The 19,084-nt window shown below is 45.6% G+C and overlaps 1 protein-coding gene across 2 annotated transcripts in view; it reads right to left on the bottom strand.

Moving 5' to 3' along the window:
* The window catches only part of PRKCB (protein kinase C beta), a 380,788-nt gene that overhangs the window by 89,330 nt on the left and 272,374 nt on the right, over positions 1-19,084 (bottom strand). For both annotated transcript variants that reach the window (XM_055561653.1, XM_055561652.1), the window contains exons 8-9: positions 17,018-17,114; positions 8,778-8,924 (exon numbers count right to left, since the gene is read on the bottom strand). In XM_055561653.1, the coding sequence (XP_055417628.1) occupies positions 8,778-8,924; positions 17,018-17,114 (244 nt within the window). The remainder of the gene's footprint in view (positions 1-8,777; positions 8,925-17,017; positions 17,115-19,084) is intronic.

Below are 19,084 nucleotides of genomic sequence, written 5' to 3'. Positions count from 1 at the left end.
CCTGGCTTATGCTATGCTTCAGGAAAAGCAGCACTCACACCTGGCATGTTCCATGATTTGAACACAAGGAAATGTCATCAAGAGAGGCTTAATGGTTTTTGTTTGTGGGGCATGAAAAATGAGGAGTTCTAAAGGTTAAAGTCAGAAGGTCTTTCTTGTCACCGAGAAAAATTCCAACCAGAGCTGAAAAGTAGGGATTATGGCTGAGGCCACTATCCTCCCACCAAAACTGCTCTCCCAGCATCCCTTGCTCTGAGGCACGTAACTGAATTCTCTGTAACAGCGTGTAGGCAGAAGTGACGGGTACCACATCCACATCAGGGCTTTTAAAAAGCAGCTTGTGCCTCCTCTGTACTCTTTCCCCCTCCGCTTTCTGAGTACAGACAAAAACAAGGCTGTAGGGACTGATGGAGCCGTGTAAGATGGAAGGAACCTGGGTCACTTAATCACCAGATGGAGAGCATGGGCAAGGCCAGAAACACCCGTCTTGGACTTTGCATGAATGAACACTGAACTTCTATTGTGTCTGAATCAGTACAGATTTAGGGGGTCTGTTTGCTATGACAACTGAATGTACCCTACCTAGCTTATGTGTTTGGCTGCCACACAGATCAACCAGGCCCCGCTTGCAGTGGGGTCAGGAAGAAGAGACCTTTTTTTTTTTTTTTTTCCATTTTTGGCCATGCCACATATGAGATCTTAGTTCCCCAACCAGGGATTGAAACCATGGACCCTGCATTGGAAGTATGGAGTCTTAACCACTCAACCACCAGGAAAGTCCCAGAAGAGACATTCTGAGATTTTCCATTTACTCCCTCCCCTCTTGGCACAGTTAACTTAGCTCATCCTTTAGGTAAAACTCAAGAGCCTCTTTCTCCAGGAAGCCTTCCCTGACTGCAGCCAGAGCCAAGCTTGGCTCTCCCAGCATACAGCAAACATCACAGTTGTACTTTACATCTGTTAGTGTGATGTTTTTTGATTAATGTTTATATTCCCATTAGGTTTTTAAGCATGCATTTTTCAAAATTCACAGAATGACATGCTACTTCATGCATTTTGTTGTGTGCAAATTTTACCTTAAAATGATCAAAAACAAATATTGAATTCTGGTGAAATGAGGTGCGTGCTGAAGAATTCAGGGTCAAGTGTACTGATGTCTGCATTTTGGTTTGAAATGCATTAAAGATAGGTTAATGTAGAGACAAAAAGAAGGATGGACATGTGATCAAGCATATATACAGTCAGGGACTTCCCTGGTGGTCCAGTGGTTAAGTGCTTTGCCTTCCAAAGCAAGGGATGCAGGTTCGATCCCTGGTCAGGAAACTAAGATCCCACATGCAGCAGAGCAACTAGGCCCCCGAGCCATAACTAGCGAGCCCAAGAGCTGCAATGAAAGGTCTTGCAAGACGCAACTTAAGACCCAATGCAGCCAAACAAATAAATATTTAAAAAGCAAAAAAGCATATATAGTCAAATGCTAAATGTAGAATCTAGGTACTGGGTATTATGGATGCTCACTGTATAATTCTTTCAACTTTTCTATATTTGTAAAATTTTTTCCTAATAAAATGTTGGGGAGAAGTCCAGTAAGAGTAGGGTCTCTGAGTATATTACCTAAATAAAATGATTCTGTGTACAGTTTATTTTACACGACTAATCATAGCGTTCTGTGGTTTGCTTCTATTTTTACTCGATACTGTGTCATGATGTCTGTCCACAATGACAAATAGAGATGTGAAAGATAGAAAGACCATATTCTTTTGAAAGTATCATGGATACACCATTATATGTTTAACTTTCATACTACTGATGAACATTTGGGCTATTTTCATTTTTTCTACTTCTGATCATTTCCTGTGATAGATCTTTTGTGCTGCTGGATTTGAGCTTTTTTATGTTACCTATATGTCCACCATGACATGTACCTGCCCTCCCTACACCCCTAAGTCCCCCAGTTGGCCAGTACCCTCCATGAGCAAGAGTCCACAAGTATAAGGAAATAATAAGAAAACCCTCACTCAAACTTCCCCGCATAATTTTCTAAAAAGATCTGGATCAGACAAATCATTACCACAAGCACATCTGAAGTGTCAGAAGGCAAGTGATATTAGCATTAATTAAATATTCAATGGATATTCATCACGGTGCAGGCATGCATGCGTGCATGCTAAGCTGCTTTAATCTTGTCCAACTCTGCATGATCCTCTGGACTGTAGCCCTCCAGGCTCCTCTGTCCATAGGATTCTCCAGATAAGAATACTGGAGGGGGTTGCCATGCCTTCCTCCAGGGGATCTTCCTGAACCAGGGACTGAGGGATTGAACCTGTGTCTCTTATGTCTCCAGCACTGGCAGGTGGGTTCCTTACCACTAGCACCACCTGGGAAACCCATTTATCATGGTAGCACTTCAGAATTAGGGGAATCAAGTTTACAATGTAAATAGTTGTATTTGCGCTGTGTATATACCTTATCAGGTCTTTCCAAGTGGCTCAGTGGTAAAGAATCTGCCTGCAATGCAGGAACTGCAGGAGACGCAGGTTTGATTCTGGGTTGGGAAGATTCCTGGGAGGAGGAAATGGCATGCCACTCCAGTATTTTTGCCTGGAGACTCCCATGGACAGAGGAGCCTGGCGGGCTACAGTCCATGGGGTCACAAAGAGCTGGACTGAGCACACACAGACCACACACACATATATATACCTTCTCAGGGACTTTCTCTGTTTACTTTATAAACTTCCCTTGTATAACTGGTCTGGACAGTGCCCATCTGTCCAATTTACATATCTGCTGCGCAATTTTAACCACAGAAATCACTCGACAACCACAGAGGTTAAATTCTTGAAAAGTGTAAAGGTTGGCAAAGCAGAAATCAAAGGTTCAAGAAATCATAAAAGGGACTTTCCTGGTGGTCCAGTAGTTAAGAATACATCTTGCAATGCAGGGGACAAGGGTTCGATCCCTGGTCGGGGAACTAAGATCCCACGTGCTGAGAAGCAACAAAGCCCATGCCCCACAACTACTGAGCCCTCGCACTCCAGAGCCCACGTGCCTCAACTACAGAGTCTGTGCACCGCAATGAAGATGCTACATGCCACAGCTGAGACTCGACACAGCCCAACAGATAAACAAATATATAAAAAAAAGAAATCATAATAAAGAGCGAAGGATCAAACTATAAAAATAAACATTAAATAACAAAATAATATGTCGGGGTCCAGCCCCGGTGGATCCAGGGAATTCGAAGTGGGGACGGCATCGGCGAGGATCAGGAAACAACTGCTTAATTAAACATTAATTAAGGATATAAAGAGTAATAGAATAAGGATAGCTCAGTGAGGAAATTTAGTGGAGAAAAGAGGCTGAATAATTCAGCCAGAAGGTGAGAGAAAGAACGACATGGGGAGACCAAGTTTCGATGAATAAGGCCCGCACTTTATTTTCCAAAGTAGTTTTTTATACCTTAAGTTATGTATGGGGGAAGGGGTAGAGTCATGTAGTAAGCCAGGCTTTCTTCCTGTAAACTTATCATATACAAAAGTTTAGGTGATTTGTATCATCTTCTGGCCCAGAGGCCTGTTAACATTTTAAGACCCTTTCTTCAGAAAACTTATTTTTCTCTAAAGGTGATTAGTCAGGTGCCACCCTCCAAAAGCATTAATGTTGCATTCCTATAGGGCAAAGGTGTGGTGGGCTACAACGAGAAAAAGAATTAACTCAAGGGTCCCAGGTTACAAACATTAAAGCTATTACTTACACCAATTATATTAATCAATACACTGCCAGGGACACAGCAGGTAAGGGATATGGAAACTTAGCAGCAAACATTGGCCCAACAAGTGAAAATCCCTTCACCAATACAATTTCTAATCAATCTTTTAACTGCTCAAAGGAATCTGTGTTTAGACAGTTTAGAACATCTCCCGCCTCTCACAGTTGGGAGGCTCTGAGCAATCACATGCGGCCGGAAAAACCTATTCAGGCAGGCTAGAGGACTTCCAAAAGAGTTTGTAGGTTGAAACACTATCACACCCAGGAACTTTATTAACTGGAGCTGTAAGTTAACTCTTTTTTCAGAGAGAGGTAGTGGGGGACAGCCCCCCGTAAAGTCAGAGGTGTAGGTGAAAGCACAAAGCAGAAAGTAGGCAGACTCTGGTTTTGGGGGGTAGATGCTTGAGAATTTCCAGGGGGACTCCTGAGGCTCGATCCCGCCTTTGCATATGCTGAGCCTCCTTCCTCATGACCTTTGTCATGGGTGGAGCTCCTCACGCTGGCTCCTGGCAGTGACAGACTTCCAGTTGAGCTATTCCAGATCCTGAAAGATGATGCTATGGAAAGTGCTGCACTCAATATGCAATATGCACTCAATATGCAATATGTCGGCTCCCGGCAATAATACATGCAAATGCTCTGTAACAAGAGTCCTAGAGGGCATCCGTCTCCAAGAAAGCCAGAGATGCTGAGATGCCCTGCCCTCGTACGATGACCCTCCTGGGAAACACTCTCATGGCCAGGAAAGCAAACGAACTCTCCAAACTGTGCCTCCTGTTCAAGTTTTTGAAACACAGTTTACTCATTTGGAACTCAACGGCCTTCACACTTGCTTTGTCCCTTGCTTCATTTTCACAGGTCTTAGCAAAACGCTTGTGTCACTCTATAGTCGCTCCACAAATTAGTGCCGTGCTGAACAGCAGGCTTTTCTGAGCCATATCTGACACTGTGGGCCTGGGGGAGGGGAGGTGTGAACAGATTACCCAAAGGTCCACGTCTTTCATCTTTGGAAGGGGGAGCATTACTGCTGCCGTGTTCTTCCATGTATGGGATTTAATGTATATAGCCTACAAGATAACAAAACGGTAAAAAGTAGACATTCAAATATAAAACCACATTTGTCTAAAACCGTGGTTGGCAAAACATGAGTTGCCCAGGATTGCTCTACGCTTTAAAGGATGGCAGAGGTTTTTGTTATTCTAGTTGCTTTCATGACATACTGTTGTTTTCCTCTGTGATTCATTTGATGCCACATCCCAGACTGGAACAGAACTCTCAATTATTATAACCGTTTCCATGGAAACGCATGATTTATTCTAATTCCCTCACTATTCCCCAAGGACCTGCTCTCCAATTCCTCTACACTCCCCACCCCCCAAACCTAGTCCTTTTCACAACACCCTCCAGAACTTCCACTCCTCGGTCAAAAACTTTCCAATCAGGGTTTCCCTGGTGGCTCAGCGGTAAAGAATCTGCCTGCTAATTGGGCACAGGTTCAATTCCTGGTTCGGGAAGATCCTACATGCTGAGGAGCAACCAAGCCCGAGCACCACAACTACTGAACCTGGGTTCTAGAGCCCGGGAGCGGCAACGACTGAAGCCCAAGTGCCCTAGAGCCCAGTGCTCCACAACAAGAGAAGCCACCCCAATGAGAAGAAGCCTGCCCACCACAACCAGAGAGTAGCCCCGCCTTGCCGCACCTACAGAAAAGCCCACACAGCAATGAAGACCCAGCACGGCCAAAGAAAAACCTTTCCAATTTGTTGAGTGATCCAAAAGGTGAAGAATTGTGTGTGCAGTCTGCTAACTTTTGAGACAACAAGGACAAGAATAAACATGCATATTTATATTTGTTAAATTAGCAGGGAGAAAACTGGAAAGATGCAAATTAAATAAACGAAACAGCTTATATATGGAGGGGCAGTAGCAGGGAGGGGGCACGGAAGGATGTGAACTTGGGTGGGAGCAAGACTTCTCAGTGTTTATCCTTCTAATATCCTTTTCATTATGAACCATGTGAATATACTGCTTATTAAAAATGTAATTTAATTTTTAAAACTGCCTGACAGCCTCAGCTTATTAGAACCTCTTCTTCATGTAGGCCACCTTCTTCCTTGTCATCATGGAAACCACCCCATCTTTGAAATCCAAATGCCCCAAGAGCTAGCATTTTAAATCTCTTGGCCTTGGGACTTCCCTGGTGGTCCAGTGGCTAAGACTCCGTGCTCCCAATGCAGGGGACTCAGGTTCAATCCCTAGTCAGGGACATAGATCCTGCACATGGCAACTAAATGTTCGAATGCCACAATAAGGACCCCTTTATGCCCCTGGAGAAGGGCATGGCACCCACTCCAGTATTCTTGCTGGGGGAATCCCCATGGACAGAGGAGCCTGGCAGGCTGTAGTCCACAGGGTCGCAGAGTCGGACATGACTGAGAGACTACGCACAGCACAAGCCACAGCTAAGACTCAGTGCCGTTGAATAAATAAATCTTAAAAACTAAAAAGCTTCCAGAAAGAAAGAGTAGAACATCCACAAAAGACAAGAGTCAGGGTTTTAGAATCTAACCCCTTTCTCTTAAAAAAAAAAAAATCTCGTGGCCTCATCCACTTGTTTCTCATCCCTAGGCCTCTAGACGTCTTTCCCACACCAAGGTGATAAACCTCTTCCTGCTACGACTTCCTCCGGTCTAGATGCCGCTGTTGCTCCTTTATTCAGTACAGTTTTCCTGAGTACCTATTAGAACAGCCTCTGTTGGATCTGCAGTGGATATCCCTCTCCCCTGAAACCCTGACTCCCTTATTACCGTGATCTTCTAGGGCTAATCCCCATACCTAGCTCAAATCCACCATCTATTGACGCTACTCCGTCTCCACCCTCAGGACGCTCAGAGCTGCTGGCAAAAAGCACACAATGGCATGGACCTCTGCTATCACCACTGCTGATTCTCTAGCCTCCCAGACCTCCAGGCAGCTCAGCAATCTTACTCTGTGCTCCTACTCTCTAGTCCCACTCCCTGCCAAGGCTCTTCCACCTTTGTGCCACCATCTCAGATTTCTTATTTCACTGCAGTAGCAGGACAGACCTTGTGGCCCTTTGAGAAAATTCATGCATTCAGTCTAGGTCCTGCACGAATTCAACCCACAAGCACTGGAAGTAGGGCGGTGAACACGACACAGCTCCTAGCTCTTGTGGAGCTCAGATCTTAGAATGAGGAGACAAATGAACAGACAAGCAAGAGAAGTATCCGCTGGTGGTGGGTGCTGGGAGAGTTAAATATAATGGAGAACGAATGCATGGCTCTTCTGAGCGGTGATCAGGGAAGGCTTCTCAGAAGAGGTGACATCTAAGTAGAGAGGGAAATGACAAGAAAGAGCCAGTTCTGCAAATAATAAAGGAAGGGAACAGCATCACAGAAGCGCTAAGAGAGGAAGGAGCTTTGTACATTTCAAAGAACCTCCATGCGGCCCAAGCACAGTGGGTGATGGGGAGAAGGAAAGGAAAAGAAGGCATCAAACAGAGAACAAGGATCAGAGTTTAAAGAGCGATGTAAGCCCAGGACACAGGACAGAATGTATTCTGTTTATGAAGCCACTGTAGGATTTCAAGCAGGGGAGTGATTTGACCTAATGTAAAGTTTTTAAAAATAACTATGGCCACTACATGGAAGTGTATTAATTACAGGTCACCAGAGTGGAAGCAGGGTAACCAGTTGGGAACGTCTGCAGTGGTCCAGGTGGTAATGTATGGTATAGATTAGGACTGAATTAGTGAAGATGGAGAGAACTCAGTAAATTCATGATACGTTTTGTAGGAGAACCTATCTAGACTCACTATTATGCAGACCTGGGGTAAGAGGGGGGCCAAGGAGGAGTAGAGGATAATTTCCAGAGTTTTGACTTATACTATAGAGATGGGGAAGAAATTTGATACTTTTTGCACACCTGAGTTCATGGAATGAGATTGATGTGAGACGTGTTGGTGGCACACACAGGGATTAAAGGACTCAAAACAACACTAAGCAAGTCAGGAATACTTATAACACAATCTCAGCTTCAGTAAAACAGCATCTCCTGGTATCCATAAAAGCATCCAGAATCGCTCTACAAGTCCCAGAGACATCCTTCAACCATGCGGCTGTTTGAAAAGAACCACTTCCATTCTCAGCCGCAAGAGTGATCTTTTCCAAAACCAAATCTGATCATGTCACTTCTCTGCTTAAGATTCTCAGTGGCTCCCCACTGCATTGTGAGTCAAATCCAAACTCCTCATTACTGCTCTTAAGGCTCTGCAAGATCAGGCCCCTCCCACCTCTGCAACCTCACATCCCACAACCTCCCTCACCTCATGGCATTTCGGCCCAGCACCTTCTGACAGAGCCTAGAATGTGCCCAGCCCTTCCCTACCTCAGGGCTTTTGCACTTGCCATTCTCTCTGCCGCAAACAATCTTTCCTAGGTCTCTGAATGTATGGCTGGTTAATTCTCAACCTTCAGGTCTCAGTTTCTACTTCACTTTCTCAGTTTGAGTAGGTCCTTTCTTTTTTAAAAACTTACTTTTTAATCGGAGTATAATTGCTTTACAGTGATGTGCTAGTTTCTGCTGTACAACAACGTGAATCAGTTGTAAGTATATATAAAACCCCTCCCTCTTGAGCTTCCCTCCCACCTGCCCCTCCATCCCACCCCTCTAGGTTATCACAGAGCACAGAGATGAGCTCCCTGTGCCATAGAGCACAGGGAACCACTAGCTATCTACTTTATACATGGCAGTGTATTTATGTCAAAGATACTCTCTCAATTCGTCCCATGAGTGGGTCCCTTCTTTATCTGCCTGTGACACAGACTCCATTTATTTCCTTCACAGTACTGGTTACCAACTGGAGTGTAGCTCTATTTACTTTTCACTCTCTCCCTCCCTGGAACATAAGCCCCATATGAACAGCAAATGTGCCTGCCTTGTTAGCTGGTTCCTTCTGCAGCAGGTGCCTCCACCCAGCCACACTGTACCTTGCCAAAGCTGCCTTTTCCCAGCACCATCAGGAAGTTAAAATCGGTCAGTTTCATCCGGTCCCTGTTGCCGTTGTTGTCTAATTTGGAGATGGTGTTGGTCGTCTTTTCTTCAGGAGTCTTGGGCCCAGGACCGATCTTGGCTCTCTGGAGGGAGAAGCACACAGAAAACATCGTCAGAGTTGGAGGATGCCTGCGTGAAGTGTTCAAACTCAAGTGCGGTGGCAAGCTGTGGATCCTGCAACTTATGCCCCTGACTCGGTGAAAAGCACAGCCCAGTATCCACAGTGCAAACTCAAAATGTGAAGGCCAGACTTGGCACCTCCATGTTTCTTTTATCCCTCGTGTCTCATCCACCACCAGAAACTGTCATTGCTTCCTCCCAGCTGTCTTGAGAATTCCTTCTCCCTTCCATCTCCACCTGTCATCATCTCTCACCTAGACAACCCAACCTGGCTCCCTCCACACTGGGCTTTACATGCAGCAACTGTGACTTTCACGGCTTCCCTGGTGGCTCAGATGGTAAAGAATCTGCCTGCAATGGAGGACATTCGGGTTTGATTCCTGGATTGGGAAGATCCCCTGGAGAAGGGAATGGCAACCTACTCCAGTATTCTGGCCTGGAGAATTCCAAAGACAGGAGCCTGGCGGGCTACAGTCCATGGGGTCACAAGGAGTTGGACAAGAGAGGCTAACACACACACACTGTGACTTCTGCTTCTTCACATTCAACCAAGTCAACCAAGCTTAAAATGCTTCAGTAGTGACCCATCATTTTTAAGATCCTTGGTGCTTTCATGGGCCCAGACGACCCAGTCTGATTAGTCTCTCCCCGCTTTTCCAATCTCTTCACTTCTTGGGTCCTTCTTCCCTACAAACCCAGCTTCATTGTCCTTTCACATCCTTGAGTCCCAGGGCCCTCCTACCTCAGAGCCTTTACACTTACTGTTGCTCCCATATGGATGATTGTTCTCTCCCCTTCACCACCCTAGTTACCCACATTCTCTGCTCCACATTCTCACTTCCTCGGGGAAGTCTTCCTGGATTCTCTGTCTGGATAAGACGTCCCTATCTGCTCCCTTCATCCACCTCACTTTCCATTTATGCTGCAGGTAACTGTTCATTTGTTTTCCCAACAGACCGGAAACCTTCCAGGGCAGGGAGTATGTCTTATATTCTACAATATCCCAGATATTGTAGAATATAATATCTACAGCTTATAAATATAATATCTACCAGCAAAGCTTCCAGCTAAATATTTTGTTGGATGAATGGATGAATGAGGCCCATGTTGGTCCTCAATGCAATCGGGGAGAGGCTTGCTGTTGTGAGTAGCAGAATGATGCCTCCGAATGGCAGCAAATTCCGTGAAATCAGGGGAGAATAGGAGACCAGCATATTTATAATTGGAGTCTAAAGTTGCAGGGGGGATGTCCTGTAGGACTGAGCCCTTAACCTATGAGGTTTGTGCTGACTCTGAGCAGCTAGTGTCCAAAGTGAATTAAACTGGAGAACACCTAGTTGGTGTCCACAGAGAACTGGAGAATTTCTTGGGATGGAAAACCCACACGCTTGGCGTCGGACGTACTGTGAGAGTGTTAAGTTTTCCTCCATGGGGTATGCCGTTTTTCACACCTGGCTTCTCTCATTCATCATAATGGTCTTGAAATTCACTCACGTCTTTTGCTGCAGGCACGAATCAGTGGTTTGCTTTTGTACTGCTGAGTAGCATTCACTGTTTAAGTTCATCCATTCTCTTGTTTACAGGCATTTGTGTTGTCTCCGCATTTTGGATACTAGCAAGGTATTTGAGAGGATTCTTGGTCCAGTTATTTTTTAATAAAGATATGTCGAGATTTAAGTGTCTCTGGGACAACCCAGTGTAAATAAATACCCAGTGAGCAGTTGTATCATGTGGGTTTCGGGTTAAGAAATGACATAAGAACTGGAGATGGATTTGAGGGTTAAGGCATGGAGGGGGTAGTTAAAAGCAGATCACCAGGGAAACTGCAAACAAGGAAAGAGCTTAGGGACCTCCCTGGTGGTCCAGTGGTTAAGACTTTGCCTTTCAATGCAGGGAGTGTGGGTTCGATCTCTGGTCAGGGAGTTAAGATCCCACATGCCTTGGGGTCAAAAAAACCAAACATAAAACAAAAACAATTTGTAACAAATTCAATAAAGACTTTAAAAATGGTTCATATTAAAAAAAAAAAAAACTTTTAAAAAAGAAAGAAGAGTCTAGAACAGAAGCCACATTGCTTTTGGAGGCCATGTCTTCCCATCATCCCAAATCCTCACCCTCTAGCTCCCAGAGATTTTCCCAGGCTGTCCTGATCCAAACACGTCCCGTCCCTCCCTCCTGCCCCACTATCTCCCTCCCGCCCCACCATCCCCTTGCTTTATTATGACGTCTCTGAACCCTGACTCGGGGCCCACCTGATTCACACACTCCAATCTCCAGCCCATGAGGATCCATGTCCTGACCGTGCCTGGTCCCCAGTCCCTGTTCCAGCCCTGAGATCTGCTTCCCTCCACCTGTAGGGCCCAGCACACCCCCTGAAGGGGAAGGAGTGAGGCATGCTCACTCTCCCATTTCTCCCTTTGATTGCTTAGAGTAAAATTTTTTTCCTGTTCTTCAAGGAGCAGCAAGTGGGAAACAGCTTCATTCCTCAGTCCTGCAAGAAACCTTCTCTCTTCTGAATTCCACACTCCATCTCAATTTGCTTGTGTGACTTTCCTCTTAGGTAAAGTGGGCTTATGCTGTAGACAGATGTCTGTGTCCTCCCCAAAGCTGACACATGCTGACATCCTAACCCTCAAAGGTGACGGTGTTAGGAGGTGGGGCCTGTGGGAGGGGATTAGGTCATGAGGGTGGAGCCCTCACGGATGGGATTAGTGCCCCAATTAAAGACACTCTAGAGAGTTCCTTTGCCCCTTCCACATGTGAGGACACAGTGAGAAGATGGCTATGGACCAGGAAGCAGACCCTCACCAGACAATTCTGCTGGCACCTTGACCCTAGACTCTCCAGCCTCCAGAACTATGAGAAATAAATGTCAGTCTATGGCTTTTTCATGATCAGAGCCTGAACTAAGCATGTTATCTTAGTCTCTAGATGCTAGATCAGAAGTCTAATAGCCTGTTGGCCGGGTCTGCACTAATATTTAAGTTGCTTGACATATGTTAAAAATTAGGAGCTGCTGCTGCTGCTAAGTCACTTCAGTCATGTCTGACTCTGTGTGACCCCATAGACGGCAGCCCACCAGACTCCCCCATCCCTGGGATTCTCTAGGCAAGAACACTGGAGTGGGTTGCCATTTCCTTCTCCAATACATGAAAGTGAATGTAAGTTGCTCAGTCGTGTCCAACTCTTAGCAACCCCATGGTCTGCAGCCCACCAGGCTCCTCCATCCATGGGATTTTCCAGGCAGGAGTACTGGAGTGGGGTGAAGATACCCTATTAAAAACCCAAATCCTTGCTTCTTCTAAAGAAGTAGATCTGGCAACACTGGGCCCATCCATAAGCCACCGTGCGTGTAGACGGGACATTCGGGCTCCAGTTTATCTCGTTTACCGCTCTCACCACCAGTCCTGCTGTCTCACACCAAGCTCTCCCCACTCCTTGTTATCTTCCCAGATCCTAGACACTTTTGGGCTTGTGATCTTTGGAGGACAAGAATCCTGTCCTGTGTCCCTCTGAACTCCCAGCCACCTTGTGCCTAGCAAGGTCCTCCATCAAAGAGCAAACACATTTTAAAACTGAGGCCCAAATTTAAATGATCTTCTGTCTTGCTGGGCTGAATATGCCTTCAGAAACAGGATACACTAATGGTTGCCTTATCATGTCTGCAATTTAGAGCCCCAGGACTCAGCGCTCAAAGAGAGAGCAGACAGAGGTGCTTCTGAGAAAGAGCATGCCTCTTGCCAGGCTGCACCAGGGGAGGGTGAAGGCATCTGGGCTGCCAGGCTTCAGGGCTCTGTTTCAGATGAAGAATGCCTGTATTGGCTTAAACTAAACTCCACTACCACCCCTACCCTCTGCAAGGAGCTCCTAGGGCACTTTCACACCCAACAGTGGTGGCAGAGACCCCAGCAGACTACGAGTCCATGTTGATGCTCTGAACCCCCAAGCAGCCCTTCCAAAGACCAGGAGGGGCAGGTCTGGAGAATTATTTATTCTGTATGTATTCTGGGAGGATGATAATGATGGGCTGACATCTGAATAATATCACACGCCAGGCTGGTTTATTTATTCAATTTTTTTATTTGGCTGCACCAGGTCTTAGGTGCAACATGTGGAATCTAGTTCCCTGACCAGGGGTTGGAACCCCAACCCCTGCACTGGGAGCGCAGAGTCTTAGTCACTGGAGCTCCAGGGAAGTCCCCAGACTGTTTAAAGTGCATCGTTTCATTCACTGCCACAGACCCTCCAGAGAGCAGAAGTATCATGATAAGCCCCACTTTGCAGATGGGGAATCAAAAGCTCAGAGATAAAGTAACTTGCCTTCAGCACCCAGCAAGGAAGGGAAGAGCTGGGACTCAAATGCAGGCAAGCTGGCTCTCGAACCACCTGAACGGCACAGGCTACGCTGCACAGCTGTAGCCCCAGTCATCCAGCCAAGACCGTTTGGCGCCCGCCTCCTCTCTACACCTGGGCTTCTGGCCGCTGACACCTGTGACTCTGTCTACAGGCTCATTTCCTGACTGCAGGAGCAAGTATAGTCCACTGCAAGCCAAGTCCCCAGAAGCAGCCAGTGATGGAAGGGGGACTGGTGGATAATAATTCAGCTGCCTGCTCCTTGACTGGAAACCCTTCGGCCCACGCTAAACCCCAGCTAAAGCAGGATTAAACTCCAGTTGCCCACAGTGGTATCTTGCTGATAGTACATCCTTTCCCAACTCGCTTCCTCTCCCTGCCTCACTTCCTCACTACGCTAGATGCTTCCTGGCATCACTGCCAAGCTCCTCTGTCCATGGCATTCTCCAGGCAAGGATACTGGAGTGGGGTGCCACTCCCTCCTCCAGGGGATCTTCCCAACCCAGGGAGTGAACCTGAGTCTCTTATGTCTCCAGCATGGCAGGTAGGTTCTTTACCACTAGCGCCACCTGAGAAGCCCCTAAAGAAACCATGTGGACTTGAATCCTGAGAGTCTGTTTCTGGGGAAACTCAAAGTGAGACAGCGACCAGCTGAGGGATGTTAGAAAGTTGCTTAACCTCTCTGGGCCTCAGTTTCCTCATCTGTAAAAGATAAAGGGGGATGATAGGAGTACCAACCAATCAAGGTGGCTGTAAGGATTGAATTATATGAGTTAATACTTCTAAAACACTTAATAAAAGGCACATAGTGAGACTGAAGCGACTTAGCAGCAGCAGCAGCAGTGGGCATTTTATTAAATCAAAAATTTTTCTGTAAATAGATAGCCAATGGGAATTTTCTGTATGACTCAGGAACTCAAACTGGGACTCTGGAATAATCTAGAAGGGTGGGAATGAGCGGGAGGTGGGAGGGAATGGGAGGGATATTGGAGAGGCAAGGGATATATGTACACCTGTGGTTAATTCATGTTGATGTGTGACAGGAACCAAACCATTATTGTAAACCAATAATCAATTAATTAAAAATAACTATTAATAAAAAATTTAAAAATCAACCCCCCCAAAAAAATGTCTACAACTCTCAGAAGACCCATTTGGAACCAAGCAAAACGGTGGAGCTTTCCCCAGCCTATCAGCAAGACCATGGCCGGACAGAAGTCCCCAAACAGCCTCCTCCGACGTCCTGAAACAGACCATGAGCAGTAACTTCACCAAGCTCACCCTACCATGAAATTCTATTACGCCAATTTCTGCAGCTCGATTTTACCATCACTCAGAATTTCTCCAGATAAGAGGCTTGAAAGTAATTTCTGAGTCATTCTGGGTGCTAATTGGTTATTGCACAGGGATTACATTTCTCACGTTCAAGGTCAACTGAAATTCCTCTATGTGTCTGGGAACAATTTTCGGTCTCTTGGAAACATTTTTTTAATCAACAAACTATGGTGTGGAGCGATTACCACTCAGGCATAAACAAGCGTTTGCAGGCTCTTTCGGGAAATAAAGGGACACGTTTTGTTGCACGCAGATAAAACAGTCCTTTCCTTCAAGCCAATAACTGGCCCAGACAAATGCTCTGTTCATGTAAGAAATGTTTTCCTGGGTGTTCTGAAATGTCACCCCAGCTGCCCTAAGACAGAAGAAATTATTTTGCAAAACTGAGACTTCATTTTATATAAGAAAACACTGGTCTTATTTTCTTTTTTTCATCCACAAGAGGACATTTTTAACTCCAGCAAATGGACACCACTCCATCAGAAAGTTGAGGGAAGGAGCTGGAAAGAGCTCTGTGGAAGGCCTGCCCTCCAGTCCTACCTTTTAAAAAAAAAAAAAAATCAGTGTCCAGTTCTTTTTTATTTATTTATTTACTTTTGGCTATGCTGGGTCTTCGCTGCTGCACACGGGCTTTTCTTTAGCTGCAGCGAGCAGGGGCTACTCTTTAGCTGCGGTCCTGGGACTTCTCGTTGCAGAGGCTTCTCTTGTTGCAGAGCACAGGCTCTAGGGGGCTCAGGCTTCAGTAGTTTCAGCACCCGGACTCAGTAGTTGTGGTGTCCAGGCTTAGCTGCCCCGCAGCACGTGGGATCTTGTCAGACCAGGGATCAAATCCGTGTCCCCTGGATTGGCAGGCAGATTCTTAACCACTGGACCAGCGGGGAAGTTCCCAGGGTCCAGTTCTTAACTCTCCTAGGAGGGAAAGTCCTTTCATCCACTCATCTGGACTTGAGTGGCCCTGTGAGGATGAACCTGTGATAGAGTTCCCTGGAGAAAGACTGATGAGCCCACGGCCAACATGTTTACTCCACTTGCTTCCATGATGGGAAGTCCCACTGGGTCAGAACCATCACCAGGTTTTACGTAGGGTGCAGGCTCAAGATAAGGGTCAGGATCCAAGTACTATTTCTATCTAGCTGAGGGGACTCTAAGAGGGTTCTTGGAATAAATGCCCAAACCCTTGCCAAGCCAGCACAGTCCTTCTACTCTGACCCCCACCACCTCCCAGCCGCACTTTGAACTCACACTTTGCTCTCTCTGCTCCAGCCACACTGGCCGTCTTTGAGCATCCCATAGTTGCAATAGATCGCCCAACACAGGGCCTTTATATCTGCTCTCCTCTTGGAATGAAAGGCTTTTTTCCCCCTTTACTTGGTTAACCTCCTGTGTTGTTTCCTCAGAGGCTCCTTCCCTGCCCTCTCAGATGTTATATTTCCCTCTTACATCTTCTCAAAGCACTATGGACCTCTCTGTCACAGAACTTTACCTGGTCACGTTCTGCTTCTATTTGCTTGCAAGATTACTGGATGAATAACAATGACAGTAACCTATTTCATTTTAGATATTTCGTACAATTTTTCAGAGTTAGTAGACCATCATTGCTTATCTAGAATTGATGATTTCCCATCAGACTTCGTATATTAAGTTCCTGTGAACAAAATAATGAGTTTTCCCTTATGAAACTACTTTAAAATCACTCAATACACACTTAATGAAAGAACTCAAACCTATTTCCCCAAAGCATTTTCTTTGTAAAACTGGGATATGTCCTACACACCTTTGCGTCCCATATACGTCCCAAACTCCTGGAAAATGGAGTTTATGTGGCCCCACAGGGGAGAAGGGGTTTGCCTGGGGTAGAAACAGACCAGCACTACTGCCCAAGGTCAGAGCCAAGGGCTCTTAATCTTGGGAAGATGCACCTGTAGGTACTTCATGGAGTTACCAGCACAGTTAATTCCATGCGTTAATACAGCACCATCCCACCGACAACAGATCCAAATCCAGATTCCAGACCTCAGCAAGCCTACTTGACTCAGCTTCCAGAATATAACCACTACCTTATCCACTGTTTTCATTCATTGTTACTGACATTCCTGTCCAAGCCACCATCCAAAGGACCCAGGTAGCGAATGAACACTTTTAAAGAAAGGTCTAAATCTGATTGAAGACAACGAGGCAGAATGCTGTCACAAGGCAGGGAACACTTAATTGAGATCTTGAAGGATAAGTAGTTTTCTGGGAGGTGGAACAACATTTCAAAGGCCCAGGATCATGAAAGGCCTTGGTGGAAATCACACCACGAACAAGAAAAACAGTACGGAGGCAGACTTAGCTGGTTCCCACCGATGCTGAAAGAAAGACATCTCACCTCGAATTTCTGTCGCAGTTCCTCGTTGCCTTCACTGCCTTCCGGCGGCACGGGCACATTGAAGTACTCGCCTTCCTCCTGGCTCAGTAACTTAAACCTAAAGGGAGCAAAGGAAAGACAAACTCCATGATGCTACTTCATATTCTGATGATTAGCATAAGGGAGAGGGGTCTACAGAAAACTGCTTTAAAAACGTGTTGATGGGGTTTTGTTTGGGGGATGTATCTGTGTGTGTGTGTGTGTGTGTGTGTGTGCGTGTGTGTGTAGGTAGGTATATTATGTGTATGTATGTGCAGAGAAACTTTTGTTTGGAGCAGAGAAAGGTTTATTGCAGGGCCACACAAGGAGAACAGGTGGCTCATATGCAAAAAACTCAAATTCCCCGTTGGTTTTCCAGGAAGAGGTTTGTTTTTCTTTTTAACTTTTTGTTTTATATTGGAGTATAGCTGATTAACAATGTTGTAATAGTTTCAGGTGGATGGAAAAGGGACTCAGCCATATAAATATAAATATATATATATATATATACACACACACACACATACATGTGTCCATTCTCCCCTAAACTCCCCTCCCATCCAGGCTGCCACATAACATTGAGCAAAGTTCCCTGTGCTATACAGTAGGACTCTGTTGATTATCCATTTTAAATATAACAGTATTTACATGTCAATCCACACTCCCTATCTCTTCCCTCATTTATATTTTTATAACCATCAGAAAGACATCAGAAAAAATATGTTTATAGAATGCAAAGTTCTTTGTCAGCCTGTACACACACATAGACACACAGGATTTTCTTGGTTATAACACTTATTGTTTCTATCCATTTTGCGGGGCCCACTAATGGATGTTAGAGTTGGACCATAAAGAAAGCTGAGTGTTGAAGAACTGATGCTTTTGAATTGTGGTGCTGGAGAAGACTCCTGAGAGTCCCTTGGACAGCAAGGAGATCAAACCAATCAACTGAATATTCATTGGAAGGACTGATGCTGAAGCTCCAATACCTCGCAGCCTGATGCGAAGAGCCCACTCATTAGGAAAGACCTTGATGCTGGGAAAGATTGAGGGCAAGAAGAGAAGTTGAGATGGCTAGATAGCATTACCAACTCAATGGACATGAGTTTGAGCAAATTCCAGGAGATAGTGAAGCAGAGAAGCCTGGCATGCTGCAATTCATGAGGTCGCAAAGAATCGGACACGACTTTGTGACTGAACAACAAGAAAGTGCTTTCTGATTCTGAAAGAAGGCTGATGTATCACGCTGTATCACTGCATCTTGCTGTCCCAGCATTCCTACCCCCTTTCACTGTAACACACTGCTACCCTGCCACTCAGCACTCGGCAGCACTTGGAAGACTATGGAGTTCACTCAATGATGCTGTTTTTCTACATAGACACCTTCCCAAAGTGTCTGGTAGTCAAGCTCCTGAGAAAGTACACAAGTCTTGGAGTCAAACCATGCCTGGGTCCAATTTTCACCTCTTCCCTTGCCTCTTTGGGTAATTGAATGAGCTAGGAAGATCCCTCGAGCCTTGATTCTTCTCATCTATAAACAGGAATAAAAGCCTTTTCCATAGGATCATGGTGAAGTTGACACGTGATGATGTATGTAAGATGATAAGCCTGGTGGCTAGCTTTTTGTTGTTGCTCAGTCGTGTCCGTCTCCTTGTGACTCCATGGACTGCAGCATGCAGGCTTCTCTGTCCTTCATCATCTCCTGGAGCTTGCTCAAACTCACGTCCACTGAGTTGGTAATGCCATCCAACCATCTCGTTCTCTGTCATCCCCTTCTCCTTCTGCCTTCAATCTTTACCAGCATCAGAGTCGGCTCTTCACATCAGGTAGTCAAAGTACTGGAGTTTCAGCTTCAGCATCAGTCCTTTCAATTAATATTCAGGACTGATTTCCTTTAGGATGGACTGGTTGGATCTCCATGCAGTCCAAGGGACTCTCAAGAGTCTTCTCCAACACCACAGTTCAAAAGCATCAATTCTTTGGCGCTCAGCCTTCTTTATGGTCCAACTCCCACATCCATATGTGACTGCTGGAAAAACCATAGCTTTG

This window comes from Bubalus kerabau, chromosome 23 (genome assembly GCF_029407905.1).
Source record: "Bubalus kerabau isolate K-KA32 ecotype Philippines breed swamp buffalo chromosome 23, PCC_UOA_SB_1v2, whole genome shotgun sequence".
Classification (NCBI taxonomy): Eukaryota; Metazoa; Chordata; class Mammalia; order Artiodactyla; family Bovidae; genus Bubalus; species Bubalus kerabau.
Note: the sequence above shows the minus strand (reverse complement) of the source record. Positions and strands in the feature narration are given on the sequence as shown.